At 48.2% G+C, this 20,569-nt stretch overlaps 1 protein-coding gene across 1 annotated transcript in view; it reads left to right on the forward strand.

The window, feature by feature from the left end:
* The first annotated feature begins 1,263 nt into the window (after positions 1 to 1,263).
* TTC9 (tetratricopeptide repeat domain 9) overlaps positions 1,264 to 20,569 on the forward strand; it is a 30,774-nt gene continuing 11,468 nt past the window's right edge. The window contains exon 1 of the mRNA XM_027066056.2: positions 1,264 to 1,893. Within this exon, the coding sequence (XP_026921857.1) occupies positions 1,482 to 1,893 (412 nt within the window). The 5' untranslated portion in view covers positions 1,264 to 1,481. The remainder of the gene's footprint in view (positions 1,894 to 20,569) is intronic.

Raw genomic sequence — 20,569 nt, forward strand, 5'->3', positions numbered from 1 at the left:
GAGATTAAAGATGTTAACACACTTGGAAAAGTAAGATACTGTAACATACAAGGTTTAGTTTAATTTAGTATATTAAGATCCTGCCCAAATAAAAGCCCTCAGTACTATACAAATGGCAACTCTGCGTGTAACAAATGTCCACCCTTATGATTCAAGATACCCCAGTCCACTCAATATACAGTTCTCATTCATCACAGGCTTTAAAAGACTATTTAATCACATACAATTGAACATAAATAGAGCAGGAAGCTGTATATAACACTCCCTGCCACTCATGTTGGTTAAAAGAGTACTTTGTACAAATAAGGATGTAGAACACAAAGGGTGGGAATTACACCAAAATATTAGCAGAATATATCTGGGTGTATAGGTTTCTGGACTTTGCGAATCGTCTAGGGCAGTGCTTCTCACACTCTAATATCTTTGTCCCTTCACGGCAGCCGGTTCCCAGCAGACAGCCGACACTCAGACAGGCTGGAAGAGCAACCGAAGGAATGGAACCTCCCGAGAAAGGGCACTGTCGATGGAAACTGGAACGCATGCACGCCCAGCCCGATGACCAGCAGTAACAGGTGTTTTCCATCTCTGATCTGTGATTCATTCTGCACAGCTGCGGGCACACAGAGGCGTCAGCGGCTCCTGGAATACCGCGCCCCACACGCCGAAGTGCAAAGGGTTCCGGGCGTCTGGGCGGCCACAGAGGGAGACACACCTCGGCGACAACCTGGATCCACACAAAAAAGAGGCCCTGCCACCTTAAAAATATTACTGCCTGACTGCAAAGAACCAGAAGCTCGGTGGCTTGTGCCTACGCCCCTTGCTCCTCGCCGCACCTTCCTTTCTAGTTTTCAAGTAATCTATTGAGGGTGAGTCTGCATGCGTCTGGTTGCTGGCGGACCCCCTCCCTAAATACACACACACGCACACGCGCGCGCGCACACACACACACACACACACACACACACACACACTCTCCTTCCCCCATCGGTCTCTTGCAGACAAGGCGCGTCTCCGAGGGTTGGGTTGAATGGGAGAGAACGGGGCCGTCTTTGTCATTAATCCTCCCCTCCTTCGGGCGAGCCAAGCTTCTTCCGGGTCAGCGACAATCACCGCCACCCCAATCAGGCCCGCGGTCCCCCATCCCGCTAGTCCCGTGCGCGCGAGGGCCAGGTCGCCACCGCCCGCAGGTTGCGGGAGGGGAGGAGGGCGAGGAGGAGGAGGAGGAGGGCGGGCGGCGCGGGAGAGGGGGAGGGAAGGAGGGAGGGAGGGGACGGCAATCCGAGGAGGAGGAGGAGAGAGCAGCCTCCCGCAGCTGGCGAGGAGAATGGGAGTGCGGGGCGCCAGACCGCCGCGGGGTGTCACGGCCGCGGCCGAGCTCGGCAGGCGCGGAGCAGGCGCCCGCCGCTTTTAAAGCCGGGAGGGCGCGGCGGCGGCGGCGGCGGGCGGATCGCGGCGCGCGCGGGGCGCCGGGCGGCGGCCGGATGGAGAGGAAGGGCTCGGCGGCCGCGGCCAAGGGGAACCCGAGCCCGCCCGCGGCCGGCGAGGCGCAGCGGCCGCCGCCGCCACTGTGCGTCCCGGGCGGTGGTGGCGGCGGCGGGGTCCCGACGCGCGGCCAGGTTGGGGCGGCGGCCGAGCCCGCCGAGTTCATCCGGCGGGCGCACGAGTTCAAGAGCCAAGGGGCGCAGTGCTACAAGGACAAGAAATTCCGCGAAGCCATAGGCAAATACCACAGGGCGTTGCTGGAGCTGAAGGGGCTGCTGCCGGCGCCCGCGGAGCAGGAGCGGGACTCGCGCGCGGCCTCCCCGGCAGGGGCCCCCAACCCCGGCCGCCTCTCGGAGGAGCAGAGCAAGACGGTGGAAGCCATCGAGATCGACTGCTACAACAGCCTAGCAGGTGAGCTGCGCCGCGCCCGCGCCCCTCCTCCCCTGCCCGTCCGCCCCCCGCCCGGCGCCCGGCTCCGGGCGCAGGCCACCCCCCCCACCGGCTCTCGGGTCCGAGCCTACCGCTGCGGCGCGCCCGCGCTGCCCGCTTCCCCGCTGGCACCGTGCTGCTCCGGGAAGGAGAACCCGGGAGGGGGGCGCTTTGGAAAAAGTGACTTTTAGGATTATACAGTCCAAAACTCGTTGTCATCCCGTGCCCCTTCCCCCTCGTCCGTCGTAAATCTCACCTAAAAATAACTGGACACACAGAAGGGGACCCAGCTGGCCTGGTGGCGATCGCTGCTGCTACCGCTCACCAGTGGACCTGGGTCCAAATGCGGGAGGTGGCGCCCAGGGTGGGCACCCGCACCCACCGCATGCCCAGTGGCTGCCCTCCTCGGGTATCATTGGCACCAGAGCTCGCCCTCACCTTGCCCTCAACTGACCGCATCCCAAAGGCTAAGGTCCTTCCCCAAGTTCCCTTGGCCTCAGTAGCAAAGGGCAGTTTGCCACGAGCCTTCAGCATCTTGAGCAAAATGGATTCCAAAATGCCACTTTCTTCTCTCTCAGCTGTGCTGGGGCCCCCGGTTGCCAGGTGAAGAAAGCGATCTCAAAGGGAAGCTAGTTCATGGTTGAGCTTGAGCTGTGTGTAACATCCTCCCTCCCTGTAGCGCTGGTCCTCTCCCCAGCTGGCTGCTGGGCCTGATTTGGAAAAAGGGGACCCTTCTGTTGGGATGAGAAGGCGAGATATACATTCCAGAGTTCACTTTGGTGATTTAGGTCAAAGTCAGACATTTTTAAAAATTTAACTTTGGCACAGGAAAATGTAAAACCTCACAAACAACAACAACAAAAACAAAAGGAAGAGTCTGGGTCTTTCCAGGGCCTTCCTGTGAGAAGGTGGGAGATGTTGGCAGACGCGATGACCTTATATTTGAAAGGCACTCTCTACTCCTCTCTCACCCCATTTGATGGGATTTGGGCATGGTCCAGCTCCTCTGGCCAAGTAAAAGGCCATTCCTCCTAGTTCCTAACCCTTGAAGTTGCCTAAAACTAGCTCCGGACAGTTGGGGCAGAGTCACTTTGAGAGAGTGACTGGGTGTGGCTGGGGATGGTGGATGTGTCTGGGGTGCAGGCGGTAGGGGCATGAAAAAAACCTGGCAGTGATTCTGCTCTGTTCCCTTTGAGGTTGCTAGTGCCAGCCTGCCTCTGTCTTCCCGTGATGCCATGTCCAGGATCATCCCGACCCAGGCAAAACCCAGCCACTTTATGAATTGTAGTTTGCGAATGTAAAGGATTAATAGACTGGTGGTAGTAGCAGCTGTAAAAATGGTGGTGCTAACAATGATGGCGGCAGATAAAGTAGTGGTATAGCCAGATGGACTATCTTGGTCCATCATAATGTACAGCTTGATTCTCTTTATTTCCTGTAAGTCTCTGGCACCCTTGCTTCCGCCTGATGAATAGTTAAAGGGCAGAGTGGCCGTGGGTGGAGGAAGAGGCACTCTGGATCACTAATGCGGCGGTTTCAGAGTGGTAATGGAGTCTTAATATTTAGTGTTGTCCATGGGCATTCTAGGCTTGCCCCTCACCCCACGCTTTTGGCTGCTGGCCTGTGGCTAGGACTGCCCATCTCCTACCACTGAAGTGGTTACATTTCCATGGTGAAACCAAAGACGTGTCCTGGGTCAGGCGAGCCCAGTCAGGGTGGGGCTCAGGTCCTGCCAGCTCCTCCCCACCCTCCCCACTCCCCCCACCCGCGCCCCAGGCACTTTGGAAAACTTCTGTGGTGGGAGAACGGGGAGTACAGGAGCAGATTTCCCCACTGCTGCCTTCTCCAGCACTCACCACTCTTCATATTAATACTTCATTGTGTGCACTGCGCTGGGCACTTCATGCACAATGTGCTTTTTAATTTTTTTTTTTTTTAATGTTTATTTATCTTAGAGAGAGAGAGGGAGACAGAGAGAGACAGGGCGCGAGTGGAGGAGGGGCAGAGAGAAAGAGAGACCTACAGAATCCGAAGCAGGCGCCAGGCTCTGAGCCATCAGCACAGAGCCCTACTTGGGGGCTCAAACTCACGGACTACGAGATCATGACCTGAGCCCAAGACGGACAGCTAACCGGCTGAGCCACCCAGACACTCCAATGCACTTTTTAATCTTTACACCAACTTGCTAAGAGATTGTAGAGAAACAAAACAAAACAAAACAAAAAACAACCCAAGGTTCCAGAGCCATTCAAGTTCAAAATCAATGTTCTTGTCATCACACCTTGATGCACAAAGTCAGTGTCTCGAGGCCTCTGTCTCCCTGAATCCAGGGTCAGGTGGGCTTTAGAGCCCTACCCTTGAAAAATTCTGTTGGGGGATCTGAGCCCTGATAACCAGGAGGAAGTAATACAGTACCTTAATTCAAAAACCTCATAGGGCTATTTCTAAATATTTTCAAGTTTTAATGAAAAAGAAAAGAAGAGTAATTATAAGCTGAGCAGTCGTGTCAAAGCCAAAATCTGTATACTGTATAGAAAATTCAGCTGGGAGAGGGGATCCTGGAAGTCACCTGGAGAGGGAGAAGCCTGATGTTGGTTTCCTTTGGGATAATGCATTAAATCTGTTACTACGATCTCAGAAATTCTAGCTAATAGGAAAGTATCCTTTCTTGTCAGATTACAAAAGTAATACGTACCTATAAAGTGTTTTTTTTCTTTTAGAAAATATCAAAAAGTTTAAAGAAGAAAATACCAAATTACCTTTAATCCCACCACCTAAAGGCATTCCTTGTGATGTATTTTCTCCCTGTGTTTTTTTTCCTACACATAAACGTAAACTGCTCGCAAAGCAAGGACCTCCTGTATCTCCTGCTTTTATTTCCACTTACCATTATGCCAGGAACACTGTTACGTTTCATTAAAATCTTGTTGTGAAGATTGTTCGAAATGGGAACATGAACATTTTAAGTGTGGGCTTACAATTATCATCGGATGGCAAGGGAAGAAAAGATCACTGTTATTGTTGTCAGTGACACAACAGTGCAGTGTCGCCCATAATGTACCCTGTCCCCCTCACGCCTGCTAATAGGAAGGAGACAGCAGCTGCACATTCTTTCTGGCAGAAAGGCAACTGACCCTTCCATCTGGGCCACAGTGCCTGCTGAGTGGCCCAGCCAGCTCCTGGTGGAAGCAGCCTGAAGATGTTCGTGCCCACAAGGATCTGTCCTCCTATGATGTCCTATGGACATCAGCTGTCCATAGAGGGAGATGTTTGGGATTTGGAAGGAACTTGGACTAGCCCAGAAGTACCTAGAGGATGAGGCTCTGTTGCCGAGGGCATCTTCGCACCAAATAAAATGCTGTGGTGAGGCTTCTGGAGAAAACTTAGGTCTGATGAACCCTGGTACTCTTCATGGAAGGCTCTAAGAGAATAACAAGAGGGCAGCTAGAATGTGCTAAGAAATGCTAGTCTAAAAATCCACTTAGAAGACTCGAGGAGGTCGCATGAAGGGTGTGAGAGCAGTTATCAACGTGCCCATAGTTGTGGTCCATTCTGGCTTGGAGTCCCTCCTGATTAGGAGGGATCTGGCCAGTGCCTCAAGACCCCTGGATTTGATTTTACCTGTCTTATTCTTCAAGGAATTAAAAAAAAAAAAAAAAAAAAAAAAGATGGGAAGCATCCTGTTCTTTCAGAATTTCAAATGACTTTGACACAGTGATTGAAAGATCTTCTGACCTGCCTGGGGAGATACAGGAATCTAATCCTTACCAAAGCTGCCAAGGAAGCCTGTGTTGGCCTGGTGATCGACTCCTGTTGACCTTGAACAAGACACAAGACTCCCCTGGGGCCTTGGAATGTTTTGTGCAGAATCTCTTGAAAGGCAGGGCCTTTAGCTCTACATGATTCCTGTGGGGCTGTGGTGGCCCCAGCTGGGGTGTGATCAAAAGGTTGCAACATGTAATGACTTTGTTGGTATTTTCAAATGATATTCGAGACTCAAATGCCAGTGGTAAAGATATGTGCCAACAGGCCATGGCATTGGATCTGAAGGCTAGATGAGAGTCAGCTTGTGCCTCTATCACTGGCATACCCTGGGACTTTGGTTAAGCCCATACCATGTCATTTTACCCATTTTCCCATCGATTTAGAGCTATGTTTCAGAGGGGTTTTTAATTTTTTTATTTTACCAAAGGGACAGATAATATCCACTGATCCCAACTGAAGCCCCAGGACAGGGGTGTGACAAGGCCTAGAGGAGTCACACTGGGTAAAGGCCTGGGATGGACGTGCCTTAAAGCCACGGGACCAGAGCTGGCTACATAATTTATGGCGCCTAGTGCAAAATGAAAATGTGGAACTCCTTGTTCCAGAAGCAGGGAGAAAGTATCATTAAAGGTGTTAAGAGATAAAGCTTTTTTCTTACTTTCAGGATCTGTCTTTCTCTCTCTCTTGACTTGACATGGTGCTTTTATTTGCTATTTAATGTCATTGTAAGAAAGTTGAAATTTTAAATTATTGGCATGAATGTCACTGTTCATCTTTATATTGTGCGATGCTAGTTTTAAGTGCAAATGTGAAAGCACTTAGGTTGTGCGTGAAATCACATAAATTACACAATTCACATTTTGTAGCTTATACAGGCATATGTAGTTTCTTCTTGCTAGAACAGTGGAGATGCTGACAAAACAAAATCAACTGGCTTTATTTCATTTCTTTGTATGCATTCTTTTTTTTTTAATGCTTTTTTTCTAAGATTATTATTTTTTCTTTGGAGAGAGAGAAAACGATCTGGGGAGCGGGGCAGAGGGAGAGGGAGAGAGAACCCTAAGGAGGCTCCGAACTCAGTGGGGAGCCTGACTTGGAGCTTGATCCCACGACCTTGGGATCCCGACCTGAGCTGAAATCCAGAGTCAGACTCTCAACCGACTGAGCCACACAAGCACCCCTCTTTATATGCATTCATCATGTGGGCACTTTCCACCAAGTTTGGCTTTCTACTGACTAGGGAAAGGAACAGGGACTATTCCCTACTCTTACCCTGCTCTTTGCTTCTGTGTCATCACTTTCAGCACAAGTGGTTGGCTAGTATCCAGGGAAGTGACATAAGTAAGAAAGGATAGGAGGGGACTTGAGGTCATTTGTGCTTCTCACTGCTTTCTTTCTGCATGTGTAGCAATTTCTGGGTTGAATGAGAAGCATACCTCTTGGGGCTGTTAGCTGGTCTGCCTGCTGACTTAGTTACATCCCTGACAGTCTTACCTTGTACTCGAGCTGGGTCTTGATGAACTCTTACGTGCTGTGGGCCCGCTGGAATTCTGTGCTCATGGGGCATCATGACTGCTCTATGCAAGTGGGGCTGCAAAGAATGGCTGTGCCTGTCTCCTCTGCTCCCGTTTGTGCTTCATTCCCATCGAACTTCACTTACAAAACACAACTCCAAAGATGAAGTTGTTAGGAATTTCCAGGAAGCAACAGCAGAGCATTAAGCCCAGTGCAGGGCCCTTCTGAGCACAAGTCCTGTGTGATTGCGTGAGTCACCCACCCTTGAAACCCCCCTCAGTGGAATACCAGAAGATGACTGACTGGGTGGAAACATTCTAAGGTGGACAAAATTAGATCTAGACTCTGAGGCAGGTTGTAAGACAAAGGGCACTCAACAGAAATTGATGTGGAGCCAGAGAACCAAATATAAAGATGGATGGATTACAAATGCAAGAATTCAGTGGTAAAAAGGGAGATGATGAGCTAGAGTCAACATGTACCTCAGTAGCCAGAAGATGAGTTTTGGGGTTAAGGATTGGTCAAAGGAAGGGGAAAGAAGAGGGGTTTCATGCTGAGATGCTCAGCCAAGAGCTTGCCATCTGGACAGGAGAGCTTGACTGGCCAAGCCATCGCTGGTCCGAAGCTGTTCCTTGGGCAGCATCTTTGCCAATAAATCTTTGCCTGTAAATGTGGCTTCTAAGATCGTGTTCCAGGAGAAGATGGGAGAATTGAAACTTGTAGGATGCTTTCAAGGAAAGAACGTTCTGAATGTAGACTTTGGGCTGAGTTTCCAGAGTGGATTCTGGGGGCACCTGGGTGGCTCAGTCGGTTAAGTGTCTGACTTTGGCTCAGGTCATGACCTCATGGTTCGTGAGTTCGAGCCCTGCGTCAGGCTCTCTGCTTCAGATCCTCTGTCCCCCCTCTCTCTGCCCTTCCCTGTGTTCTCTCTCTCTCTCTCTTTCAAAAATAAATAAACATTTAAAAAATAAAAATAAAATAAAGTAGACTCTGAAGGTCCTTAGTTTACCAGCAAGGGAAATGAGTTGGGTGGCTTTTCGCCGGAAACTCTTTAGGACACCTTAAAGTCAAAGTCCCTACAGCAAAAATACATGGGAGTGTCCCATCCAAGGCAAGGGGACTCAGCTGCAGTGAGGACAGGAAGGCCAAGATCTGGAGCATCCAAAAGTTGCTACAGGAGCTTTACAAGTTGTGAGTGACCTCCAGATGGGATATTCCCTTCTTACAGCCTCTCTTTCACCACCAGTCTATGTCTACTCCAAATAGCTCGGATAAAAACGAAGTGTTTCAACCAACCCGCCATCAACTTCCTGTTTCCCCAGTGACTTTGGGAAGTCAGATGTTCATGTTGGGAACAGAGTTTTCCATTTTCACCAAAATGGTTAGTCCTGCTCCAACCACATAGCCACAACCTCTAGCACTGACAGTGGTACCAGACATAAAAAAGCCAAAGATAATGCTACAAAAGATGAAAGGAGTTTAGCCTTCTTGCTGGTATTCATGTGACCTTGAAATCATTCATTAGCAATGTAAAACTCATTCCCTTTCTCTTATACATAGACATTTTCATGTCAGCAATAAAATGATGCCAACGTCTAGTAGGATCCAAACCAACACTTCCCAAATATTTTTGAAAAGGAAGCAGGATGTGTAGTGCCAAGGAAGGTTGACTTGAACTAAAAGCATCTCAAGTTGAAATGTATCCAAGTGACCTTCCCTTCCCTTTCTGCCAAAAGGACATTCAAAGAGTACTCAAGGGACATCTGGGTGGCTTGGTCGGTTAAGCGTCTGACTCTTGATCTCCGCTGAGGTCTTGACCTCAGGTTGTGAGTTCAAGCCCGGCGTTGAGCTCCCTGCTGGGTGTGAAGCCTACTATGAATGAATGGATGCACGAACGAACGAATGAATGAATAAATAGCGCTCAAGTTACAGACAAGGTTTACATGGAGGAAGCTCATAGGGCAAATGTTTCCCTTCCATGGTGTTTCTGTATATAAAGAACAAAAATTGAGAAGTGGTGCTAACTAGCTATCTTGAGAGTTATGTAAAACCAGAATTATGATTTCAGATTTGTTTGGGACCCCAAACCTTACTTACGTGTGTGAATTCCCTTGTCAGCCTGACCAACCGGGCATCTAGTATAAACTTAGGTATTTCCAACAATAGAGATACTCACCAGCACCACAAAATAACAACTACAATAATAAAATTTTAGTAACAATCATGGAGCTAAAGACTACCATGACAAGCCCAATTCCTAGCACCAGGTTGATGTTTTAAGAATGTGTTTGAGGGGCGCCCTGGCGGCTCAGTCAGTTAAGTGATCGACTCTTGATTTTGGCCCAAGTCAGGATCTCATGGTAGTGAGATCAAGCCCCGTGGCAGGCTCTGCACTGGGTGTGGAACCTGCTTGGGATTCTCTCACTCCCTATGCCCCCCCTCACCCCGCTCAAGTGCACACGTGTGCACTCACTCTGTCTGTCTGTCTCTCTCAAAAAACAAAAAAAGAGAATGTGTATGAAATAAGTGACAATGCTTATTCCAGTAGCTGTCTCATATTAAGGATACAGTAAATTCAATCATTCCATTAATATTAATTGAGCATTTAATATGTACTAGACCCAGGGCGTGGGGCCTGAGTATACAGGAATAAACATGAAGGACAAGGTCCTCCACCGTGTGTGTGTGTGTGTGTGTGTGTGTGTGTGTGTATGTGTGTGTATACCACCTACATGTATATAAACATATATAAATTACATATAATTTACACATTTATAAGTATACTTATATGTTTTTAATATATATATTTTCATTTGATCTGCCTTTGTGAGACAGAAAACTTAAACTTGGAATAGCTACGTCACTTATCTGTGGTCACGTAGTAGTATGTGGCAAGCTGGGGTTTCTCATCTGCCACTCTGTAATTCCAAAGCCCATAGTCCTAACTGTTCACCTCACAGCCTCCATTTTTAGGAGTTTCTTCCTTAACTACTAAAATTTGTCTCCTTGAAATCCACCCATATTCTGTCTACCCTTGGAGGCAACATAGACATCTCACATAGACTACATCTCTTCACCTTTGTAGTAAGGACAAGCCTTGGCATTTAAAAAAAACATTTTTTTTTAAACGTTTATTTATTTTTGAGACAGAGAGAGACAGAGCATGAGCGGGGGAGGGTCAGAGAGAGAGGGAGACACAGAATCCGAAGCAGGCTCCGGGCTCTGAGCTGTCAGCACAGAGCCCGACGTGGGGCTCAAACTCACGGACCGTGAGATCATGTCCTGAGCCGAAGTTGGACGCTTAACCGACTGAGCCACCCCGGCGCCACAAGCCTTGGCATTTTTAAGGCAACTCACTTGCTCATCTTCCAGTCTTATGTTCTGTAGGTCAAACATCCTTTTGTTGTGATTGTGCCTTCTGTGATTAGGATTCCCATTCCGTGACCATCCCGGGTGGTGAAGAGGCAAGTGGCCTGCATTCTGTAACCAGGTCAGAATTTCCCTGGGTCTTTTGTCATTAGGAAGATGACCTGAATTTGTATGGAGAGGTGTGAGGAGCCAGTGAGGCATAATTTCCAGTGAGCCTAAAGACTGCAGAAGCCCTACCCATACGTCCTCCTCTTTTCTGTCCCCCTTGCTCCAGTTAGGAGGTCCTGAGAAATTTAAGTGGAAGGGTTAAGAGCAGAAACTCATTTCAGCCATTACCATCTCAGTAATCACTTTGCGGACACAGTGAGAAATGACCCACTAGATGAATAGCATCTGGAATTATCCAAAGGCATTACTCTAGACCTGGTCAGTTTTAATGTCATGAGAGGGATGATACCATCTTTTTAAAATATGTTTCAGTTTTAGTACCGAGTGAGGTTGGCCATGTATTATTTATTCCATGCAGTGTGGGGCATTTGCAATCCTAACACCCTGGAAAGTACTATTTATTTTTTGGTTAGTGTCTTTATGATCGGCTGGTACTAGGTTCTGACTTTGTGGCTCCAAATGTCATCTCCCAAGAAACAAAAACAAAGAAGCCCCAAAGCCAGCACCAAGGAGACCAGCTGGCCCTGTGTCTAGTGCAACACTAACTGAGGTAGACCCGCATGACAGCTGGGGGCACATTCGCCACATATGTGAACTTAACCTGTTCGCAAAATCCCTGACCTTGATTTTCCTCACTTATTAAATGGGTATGGTCAGGCCGGCTTGACTCACAAGGTGAGGGCGAGGAGCAAGAAGATAATGTATGTGAATGTGCTTCCTAGCCTACAAAGTATTAGAAGTGTAAATTGTCGTTTTAAGTGATATAAATTCGTCCTGAACGTTAGCAATGTGCCTCTGGTGTTGAGGAAGGGACGGCGTGTGTACTCAATGCTCCAGATTCTTATTTGGCCCCTGAATCTCAGAAATCCTGACCACCTGTATTGGTAGCTCAGACGCAGCAGATTGAGTATTGGAAGGAAACTCACTCATTCATTGAATCTTTACTGTTCACTATGCAAATCGAAATCTTCTCTGTTCTCCTCCAAACATGGCACGGGGGCAGTGGGAACTAGGGTTCTAGTCTAGGGTCGGCTGCTCACTTGCTCCGTGACTGTGGACAAGTCACGGCACTCTAAGCCTCCGTTTCCCCAAATGTAAACAGTGGGGGTTGGGCCAGTGCCCTCACAAGTGCTGGACTGTCTAGGATTTTGAAGGCCTTTCGGCGACTCCCCCCAGCCGTGTCCCAGCCTCTCTTTCTGGGAGCAGATTTAGGAAAGAGACAAGAAACAAGCTCTCTTTTATTCTAGTTTACTGGTATGTGCTGACAAATAGCCATGCAAAGATCTCAACTAAGATTTCCAAGGCAACCCTTGCAAATATGGGAGTAAACCGAAATAAGGGACCTCACAGCCTCCCAGGATGATAGAGTCAGACAGAGGGTCTCTGCCAGAAACCAGGGTAAGTGTTGGAAGCCTATTTAAAATGCCATCTGGCCCCTGGACTCTTAGTGGATGTCACAAAATATCACCTGTTACTGCTCTATCTTCCCAGATTATTTCAAAATTCAGACTTCGATTTGGAGCAGGCAACAGTTGCTGGCTAAGTTAACAGCGTCTCAGACAGTTGCTGCCCTTGGCCCAAAGCTAAAGATCCCTCAGGAGTCTGGGGTACAGCCAAGCATTTGGGGATATGGTTCTGGGCCTCATGCTCACCCCGAGTCCAGCGATGAGCTCCTTGCTCAAATGGATCTGCACCCTCAGGCTGTGGAGGCTGCTGGGTCATTGGGAACTCGTGTAGACTCTTCTTTATGCCATGATAGGGAAGAAGGGCTGTAGCCCTGTGTGTGCCAATGAGGATGGGAGGGAAGACAGAGAACACAGAGGGACAGACACAGGGCAGTGTGGCCTCATGGGAGAGAACTTTACTTAGTATGACAGGATCTAGGTTTGAATCCTGACTTCCTGTGGACTCCTCCATTAACCCCAGGCAGGTCCTGACCTCTCTGATCTTGTTTCCTTTATAGTATGGGAGTGATAATATGCAGCACACAGGACTGTGATGGTGATTGAGATGAAATGACACAGCAGGCATCATTAATAAATGATGGCTTGTGTAAATCTAACCCCTACTCCGGTAGGGACCAGGACGGGAAAGTATGTGAGACGGGAGGGACAAAGGACCCTGCAAAGGAGGTTATGGGGGCGTATGGGAAGCAAGTGAGCAAACAGAGGAGGTCAAAAGAGAGGTCAGTGGCTTTAGGGCAGGGGAAGTGACCAAGGTGTAAACTAATAGCCTTCAGTGTGGGTGTTTCGAACCTGGTGCGTTCCTGGGCCCAGGAGGCTGAGTGAACAGGTAACCCATCAGGCTTCCTCTGAAGGGCAGCAGAGCCAGAAGCAAGGGCCGCTGGGACATGGGGTCTGTGCCTCCTTGCAGCTTCTCGGGATACAGGTTGGTCCAGGAGACAGAGACTGCTGGGCTCTAGGCAGACGTGTTTCGGCATGAAACTGTATCGGCAGATAAGGTTCGGTTAGAGTCCGTTCTCTGCCATTTTCCATCCTCTACCTCAGGATCCTCTGACCGTCTCTTTGAACTGAATGAGTGGGGTTAGAACCTGGGCTCTCTCACAAGTCAGACCAGTTGAGAGTCTGAGAGCAGAGTGTAGGATTTGCCAGGGAGAGAAGACGCGTGCTGTGATCAGTTGGGTTCCCTGGGGAGCCTAACAAGCAAGAAAGCTTACTCGCGGGAAGGGGACACGGAGGAAGGCAAGGCCTCCTTGAGAGGAAGACATCTGAGGGAGAGGCTGTGAGGCCGGTAGCCTCAGGCCTGCTCTGTGTGCTCTGTTGTGCCACATGCTGGTGCCAGCTCCCCAAGCTTCCCTCCTGGCATTTCACGAGGAAGGCCCTTCGCTTGCACAGGCATCCTGAGAGTGAACACACTAGCAGGCGTGTCCCTTGGACTCTCCTGGTAATCCCCCCTTGCAGGCGTGCCTCCGCCATGATGCCCAGGGCCCTCTCATGGCCCCAGGTCTTCCCAAGTCAGGGCCCCGGGAGCAGGCAGTGCTTTCCGCTCAGGACACCCTTCAGAAGCCTTCTCTGCACTCTTCTTTGGAGTTCTACCGACAGAATGGGCGGAGGTGATTTTTAACATAGTTTTCCAATTACAAAAGTGAAACGCTGTAATTGTAGAAGATACTGCAAATAAAAGAAATTCAAAGAAGAGGCAACAACTCACTTGTCTTCCAGCCATCCTGTCAACTCTTTTCTGTTTGGGTTGGTTTCCTCCCAGTCTTTCTTCTGTGTCCATATAAACATATATCAGCTAGCCCACTTCAAGGTCCACCTTTCTTCAGTTTATTTAGGAAGGAAGGGGTTTGTCTCGTTTGTGCTGGGGCTACCCCCGGGGGCCCCTGACTTCCTTACCCTGTCCCTGCAGGATGCCGCTCACTTTCCCCGGGTGTCAGCCAGGGGGCACTTCTTCCCTTTGTGGCCTCTTCCCTTTCACATCCTGTGCTACCACCCCATCAGGCTGTACAGTTACCGAAGGTTGCGGGATCCAAAAGGGTTTACATCTCAAAAACTGAATGTTCAAAATTCTTTTTCTTTTTTAAAAAAATGTTTATTTATCTTGAGAGAGAGGGAGAAAGAGAGCACGTGCAAGCAGGGGAGAGGCAGAGAGTGAGGGAGAGAGAGAGAAGCCCAAGCAGTCTCCACACCGTCAGCATGGAGCCCAATGTGGGGCTCGATGTCACGAACCATGAGATCATGACCTGAGCTGAAATCAAGAGTTGGGTGATCAATTGACTGAGCCACCCAGGTGCCCCGACCGCTTAACTTTTTTTTTGGCAGGTTCCAACATCCTACCATGTTCCTCAGATTCTTTTCTCCCCTACAAACCTTCTGTTTCTTAGATTCTCCCACTTTCACATTCAGGTCGTTTCACAGACAGAGCAGTTTGCTCATCTTTTTATCTGCCTTATTTGCCTCCAACTCATCTCTAAGTTTCACCTTACCCACTAGAGCAGTTGGTGAGGGTATTCTTTTTTTTTTTTTTTTTTAATGTTTATTTGTTTTGAGAGAGAGAGAAAGAGTACAAGGGGAGGGGCAGGGAGAGAGGGAGACACAGAATCTGAACTCCAGAGCTCTGAGCTGTCAGCACAGAGCCCAATGCGGGGCTCGAACCCACGAACCATGAGATCATGACCTGAGCCAAAGTTGGATGCTGAACCAACTGAGCCACCCAGGAGCCCCTGATGAGAGTATTCTAAAAAAAGGATAATTTCTTCCCTAAGAGGAACTCTGATGACTGCTATTGCAAATTCTCCACCTGATACATACACACACACACACAGTTATTTTTCACAAGATTCACATTGTACTGCACAAATGTTTACAACCTTTATTTTTCCACCGATGTTTTCCACTAAGAATGTCTTTTCAGTGTCATGAAGTATTTTTCTACAGCATGATTTTAATGTATGTCATGTTCCATTATACCCATGTCCCATTATTTATTTAACCAGTCTTCTACTGGTAGATAGTTTGGTTATTTCCAACACTTTGCTAATATAAACAGTGCTGCCATAGAGAGGCCACAGAAGTGCTCTTTCTGTTACATATGTGCCTGTTAATTAACTTACCCCCAAAATATCTGGTGACATGATGTTTGCACAGGTGCCATGGAAGGATTGTGGGGAAGGCAACAGGAATAGGAGAGAGGATGCTGGGGTCCATAGGGATGGCGGGAGAGGTCATCAGACCAGGAAAAGCCTTCTTTAAAGTCCAAAAGGAAAATAGGATGGGATTTTGGCTTCTGAGATTTCCCTTCATCCTGGCTCAGAATTCCTGACACTAAGCATGACATGTGTCTTGGCCAGAGCAAGCAAGGTAAACATAATTTCAGGCGATGGGTTTCTTCTATTGCTAGGTATGTACTTATCATCACATTCCAACTGGCCCAGCTGCTCCCCCCACCATTCCCACTTCCAACCCAAGAAAGGGATGTTAATGAAGACTCCAATAAGCATTAATCCTGTCCTACCACCCATTCCTATCCTGTGTGTCTACCACAGTGAGGTCAAGAATGAGAATTAGGGGCCACAGGGAGATAACTTGTCAGTATGCCACCATAGCACCTGAGTGGTTCCCTCATGAACAGGGGTATGTCAAAGGCACCGAAAAGCTGAACTGACCTCAGGCTTTGGCATTACACTCTGTTGAGCAGACTCTAACATCTCTTAAAGGACTATCAACATGAGCCTTCAACTTAAAGGATTTTAGATGGGTTTTTCACCTTAGCTCTCTCACCTGCCATGTTAACACCTAAGTGCTGGCCAAGAAAGGCTGAAAAAGAAGAGTGTCAGCTCCTTGAAGGTACCAGTGTCTTTTCAACGCTGTCCATTTTCCTCATGAAGCCCTGGGCATAGGCCGTGATGAATAATTTTTTAAAATTCTTTTAATGTTTATTTACTTTTGAGACAGAGAGAGACAGAGTGTGAGTGGGGGAAGGGCAGAGAGAGAGGGAGACACAGAATCCGAAGCAGGCTCCGGGCTCTGAGCCATCAGCACAGAGCCTGATGTGGGGCTCGAACCCACAAGCTGTGAGATCGTGACCTGAGCTGAAGTCGGATGCTCAACCAACTGAGCCCCCCAGGCCCCCCTGAATAATTTTTTTAAAAGTTTATTTATTTTGAGAGAGAGAAAGAGAGAGAGCACGAGTGAGTTGGGGAGGGGCCTCAGAGAGCGAGGGAGAGAGAGAGAGGATCCTAAGCAGGCTCCACCCTATCAGCGCTGAGCCTGAAGTGGGGCTTGCACCCACAGACCATAAGATCATGACCTGAGCTGAAGCCAAGAGTCAGACACTTAACTGACTGAGCCACGCAGGTGCCCCGAATATATCTTTTTCAAATAAGTTTACTAAGAGGCCCTGCCCAAATTGTGTGGCGATGGTGAGAGCAGCATCCCTTGTTCAAGCAGCTCTTGAATGTTGGGGACATCCAAGTGAAAAAGTCAAAGGGTGGGGAAACAAAGAGCAGCTGGGTCCTGGTGCAAAGTAGGGCTCTTCAAAGACAGTTTTGCTAAAACAAAGAAAGCAAAGGAAGCCGTTGGCAGTGTGTGTTCAAATCAAATGCGAGCATGTGCTGGATTGGAAAACAGAAGGCCAGAAATGAATGTGAATGGCCCCAGAGGAGACTGAACCCACTGGACAAAGCCACACACTCCTGGCAGTGGGAGCTGCAGCATCACTGGCAGGAGAGCTCTTGTCTGGGCACCAAGCAGGGCAAGGCTGGTGTGAACAGATACAGCCATCTTCCTGCTCTTACAGTTTCCCAGTGCCTTGGACTCGGAAGAGACCTTTAGAGATCATGGAGTCCAGGTTTCCAGGTCAGCTGGAGTGGAACCAATATGGGACTTGGGTTTAGATGACTCTGGCTCTTTCCTTACAAGTCAGATGGGCTCAGCAAGCCACTTAACTTCCTTAAGCCTCAGCTTCTGGAAACAGGACGAATAATACCTATTTCCCACAGTCATCTTGAAGGTCAAGGGAGTTGTGAAACAAGATACTAACGTTAGGTATTGCTACTTATCAAGCATACAATGTATGCAAATCACAATGATGTGATTTTGCTGTGGGAGGATTTAAAGATGCCCTACAGAATTCTTGTCTGGAAGGGCAAGGAAGACATGTTTCATGAATAATTGCAATGATGGGCATGATCTGAGTATATGGCTGTGAAAAATCATTTTATTCTCTGGAAAACTAAAGGGTCCACTTGATGATTATACCTATAGATCTGACCTCATTGGAAAAAAAAGAGTCCCCAACAGGAAACCATTACCATCAGGTAGTAGAAACAAACAATGATTTCCCAGCAAGTTAGAAATAGAAGGAAATTACCTGATCTTGATAGTTTCTACCAAACAACTAAAGCTAACACCATGCTACATGATGACAGATTGAATGTTTTCCCTCATGACCCAGTGCACCCTTGGGCATTTGTCCTAGACAAGTGAAAGCTGTCTGTGACTGTTCACAGCAGCGTTATTCACAATAACCAAAACACCAAGAACAGCTCAGATGTCCTTCATCAGATGAAATGGTCAGATGATGGTACATCCACACCGTGGAATACTACTCAGCAGTAAAAGGGACAAACTGTTGATCCATGCAACAACTTGGATGCGTCTCAAGGGGATTATGCTGAGTGAAAAAAAGCCGATTCCCAGAGGCTTCCTACTGTATGGTTCCTTTTATGTGATGCTTTGAAATGACAAAATTTTAGTAAGGAAAAATGGACTAGTGGTTGTCAGGGGCTAAAGAGGAGTTGGGGATACAGGAGGGGTAGAGATGCAGTTATTAAAGGGCAATAGGAGGGATCCTGATGGCAGTGGAACTGTTTTGTAACTTTGAAGGTAGATAGAGGAATCTACATAAGTGATAAAATGGCATGTAACTAGACATACACGCACGAGTACAAGTAAAGCTGCAAAAATCAATCTGAGGATTGTGTTAGTGTCAGTCTTATGGCCAACACATTATGCTATAGTTTTATAAGATGTTACCATTTGGGGGAGACTGGGTCAAGGGTGCAGGGGAGCTTTATGGATTATTTCTTACACCTGCATGTGAATCTACAGTTACCTCAACAAAAATTTCTGTTAAAAAATAATACTAAGGGGGTTGGTTTTACAAGCACCAGCTAAGGTAGGGGTTGTTTCAGGAAGAAACCAGAGACGGATCATGTCAGCCCTAGGAGGATAACAGTAGACTCTGGATGGAATTGGAGATGTGGTGGTTTTAGAAGTTTAAAAAAAAAAAAAAAAAAAAGGCTCCGTGGAAACTCTGCACTTAGTTTTGTTTGTTTGTTTGTTTTCCTCTTTGATGCAGAGAGGGATCTAGAGAGTTATACAGGAAGCTTCCAGATGAGAAGTATACATAAAGAGTGGGCAGTTTGGCACTGTGAGGGCCTCACACTTAGGCCTCACAAGAAGCAGAACTCAGGCCTCAAATCTGTCCAATGAAGGAAACGAGTTAAAATTCGTTATAGGCAGTTGAGCATCCTGGGAAGGCAGTGTGTGTAACACTTGGGAGCACAGTCTCGGGGGCCAGGTGGCTCAGGTTCACATCCTGGCCCTGACACTTAGTTGTTTGTGACCCTGGGCAAAGTGAATGAACTTCCCTAGGCCTCAGTTTCCCCATCTAGAGAAGTACTAGAGCCTTAGGTTGTTATCCATATGAAATGAGTTAATGCTTACAACAGTGCTTGGCCCATTCATACTTAATAAAAGTTATCTGCTCTTCATTTAACTACCCTTCTGGAAGGATGGATGGACACTTCCTCCTGGTACAGGGCTAGATTCTCTTGAGCTTATTATGGACCATTTCAGCCTTCTGCCCTGTTTCCCCATTTCCCTGGCCTGAGCTCCTGTTCTCCAGCGAGAAGTCTCTAGACTCTAAGAAGAGAAGAACCCAAAGTGTCACAAGCTGATCATCTGCCCGAGAACAATTGTTTTCCCACACGTGCAGGTTTTTCTAGCTCTAGGATTGGCCATCTGGGACGTGTGTGCCCTCACGGGTAATCCTGGAGCTCCTCCCTGCTGTCCTGGGCTCTCAAGGTTTAACCAACTGGTTGATCCCTAAGAAACATACATCCAAAATGCTAGTATATAAAGTACCAGCCCAGAAGGTGAAGGCTACCTGCAGGCACCCGCTGGGGACTTACTAAAAATGTGTGTTACTGGGCCTAGCCCTTGGGAATCCACATCACTGGGCATGGGGCCTAGGATCTCCACGTTAAACAAGTTTCCACGGATGATTTAATGAGAAACATTTGTCTGCGGGGTTCTCGTCAGATGTCAGACTTTCTTTCATCCTGCCAGCAAGCCTTCAAGGAAAAGGTAGATAGCGGGGCGCCTGGGTGGCTTAGTGGGTTAAGCATCCGGCTTTGGCTCAGGTCATGATCTCACAGCCTGCGAGTTTGAGCCCCTTGTCGGGCTCTGTGCTGACAGCTCAGAGCCTGGAACCTGCTTTGGCGCGGCTCCCTCTGTCTTTGCCCCTTTCCCCACTCACGCTCTGCTCTCACGGGCTCTCTCTCTCAAAATAAATAAACGTTTAAAAAAAATTTTTTTTTAAGGAAAAGGTAGATAGCAACCACAATTATCTTTATGTTTACCCACTTCAAACTTGAGACCCTGAGAGGTGACGCGTTTTAACCCAAGGACACACGCGTGAATGCCACTGCTGGGAACACCGTCGCATCAACTAACTCAGAGGCACTGAAACTCACCAGCAACTTGTCTGCTAAAAACACTTCCGACTTCCCTGCTCCCCCCCACCTGCCAGACTCTCTATTGCTGTATAGAGTCAGGAGCTGACTTATTAATTTTCCTGCCACGCTGGCATTTAGAGCTCCTAGCTCTCCTGGATTATTGGGGCTGCAGAGGAGCTCAGTGACTTTGGGTCCAGCCCCACCCCATCCATAAAGCTGTCAGCCAGATACTGACTATGGAACCTGCTCATCCATCCTTGGTGAGGGAGCAGGTGCAGACAGCACTACTGTTTGCGGTTGGGTGTGTAGAGGGGTAGAACCACCTGTTGACTCAGAGGCTGTCCCGGGTGTAAGCGAGGAGAAAATAGGCCCGGAGCCCCACTCCATTCATTCCCTTAAGCCCCCTTTTCTGGCTGCAAAGCTACTTTTGGAATGTTCTCTGCATATACCCATCCACTCCCAGTAGAGAAGACCCACCTCTGAAAGGAAAACCGGCAGGGAAAACCAAGCCTCAGACCTGGGTTTGGGGAGCACTGGGGGCACGTGCGAGTTTATATATGTCCAGGCCGTGAAGCAAAACTGAGAAATCAAAAGAAATCAGGGTTTTCAGAACTCTGAACTCCAGCATTTGTGTAT

Source organism: Acinonyx jubatus, chromosome B3 (genome assembly GCF_027475565.1).
Source record: "Acinonyx jubatus isolate Ajub_Pintada_27869175 chromosome B3, VMU_Ajub_asm_v1.0, whole genome shotgun sequence".
NCBI lineage: Eukaryota > Metazoa > Chordata > Mammalia > Carnivora > Felidae > Acinonyx > Acinonyx jubatus.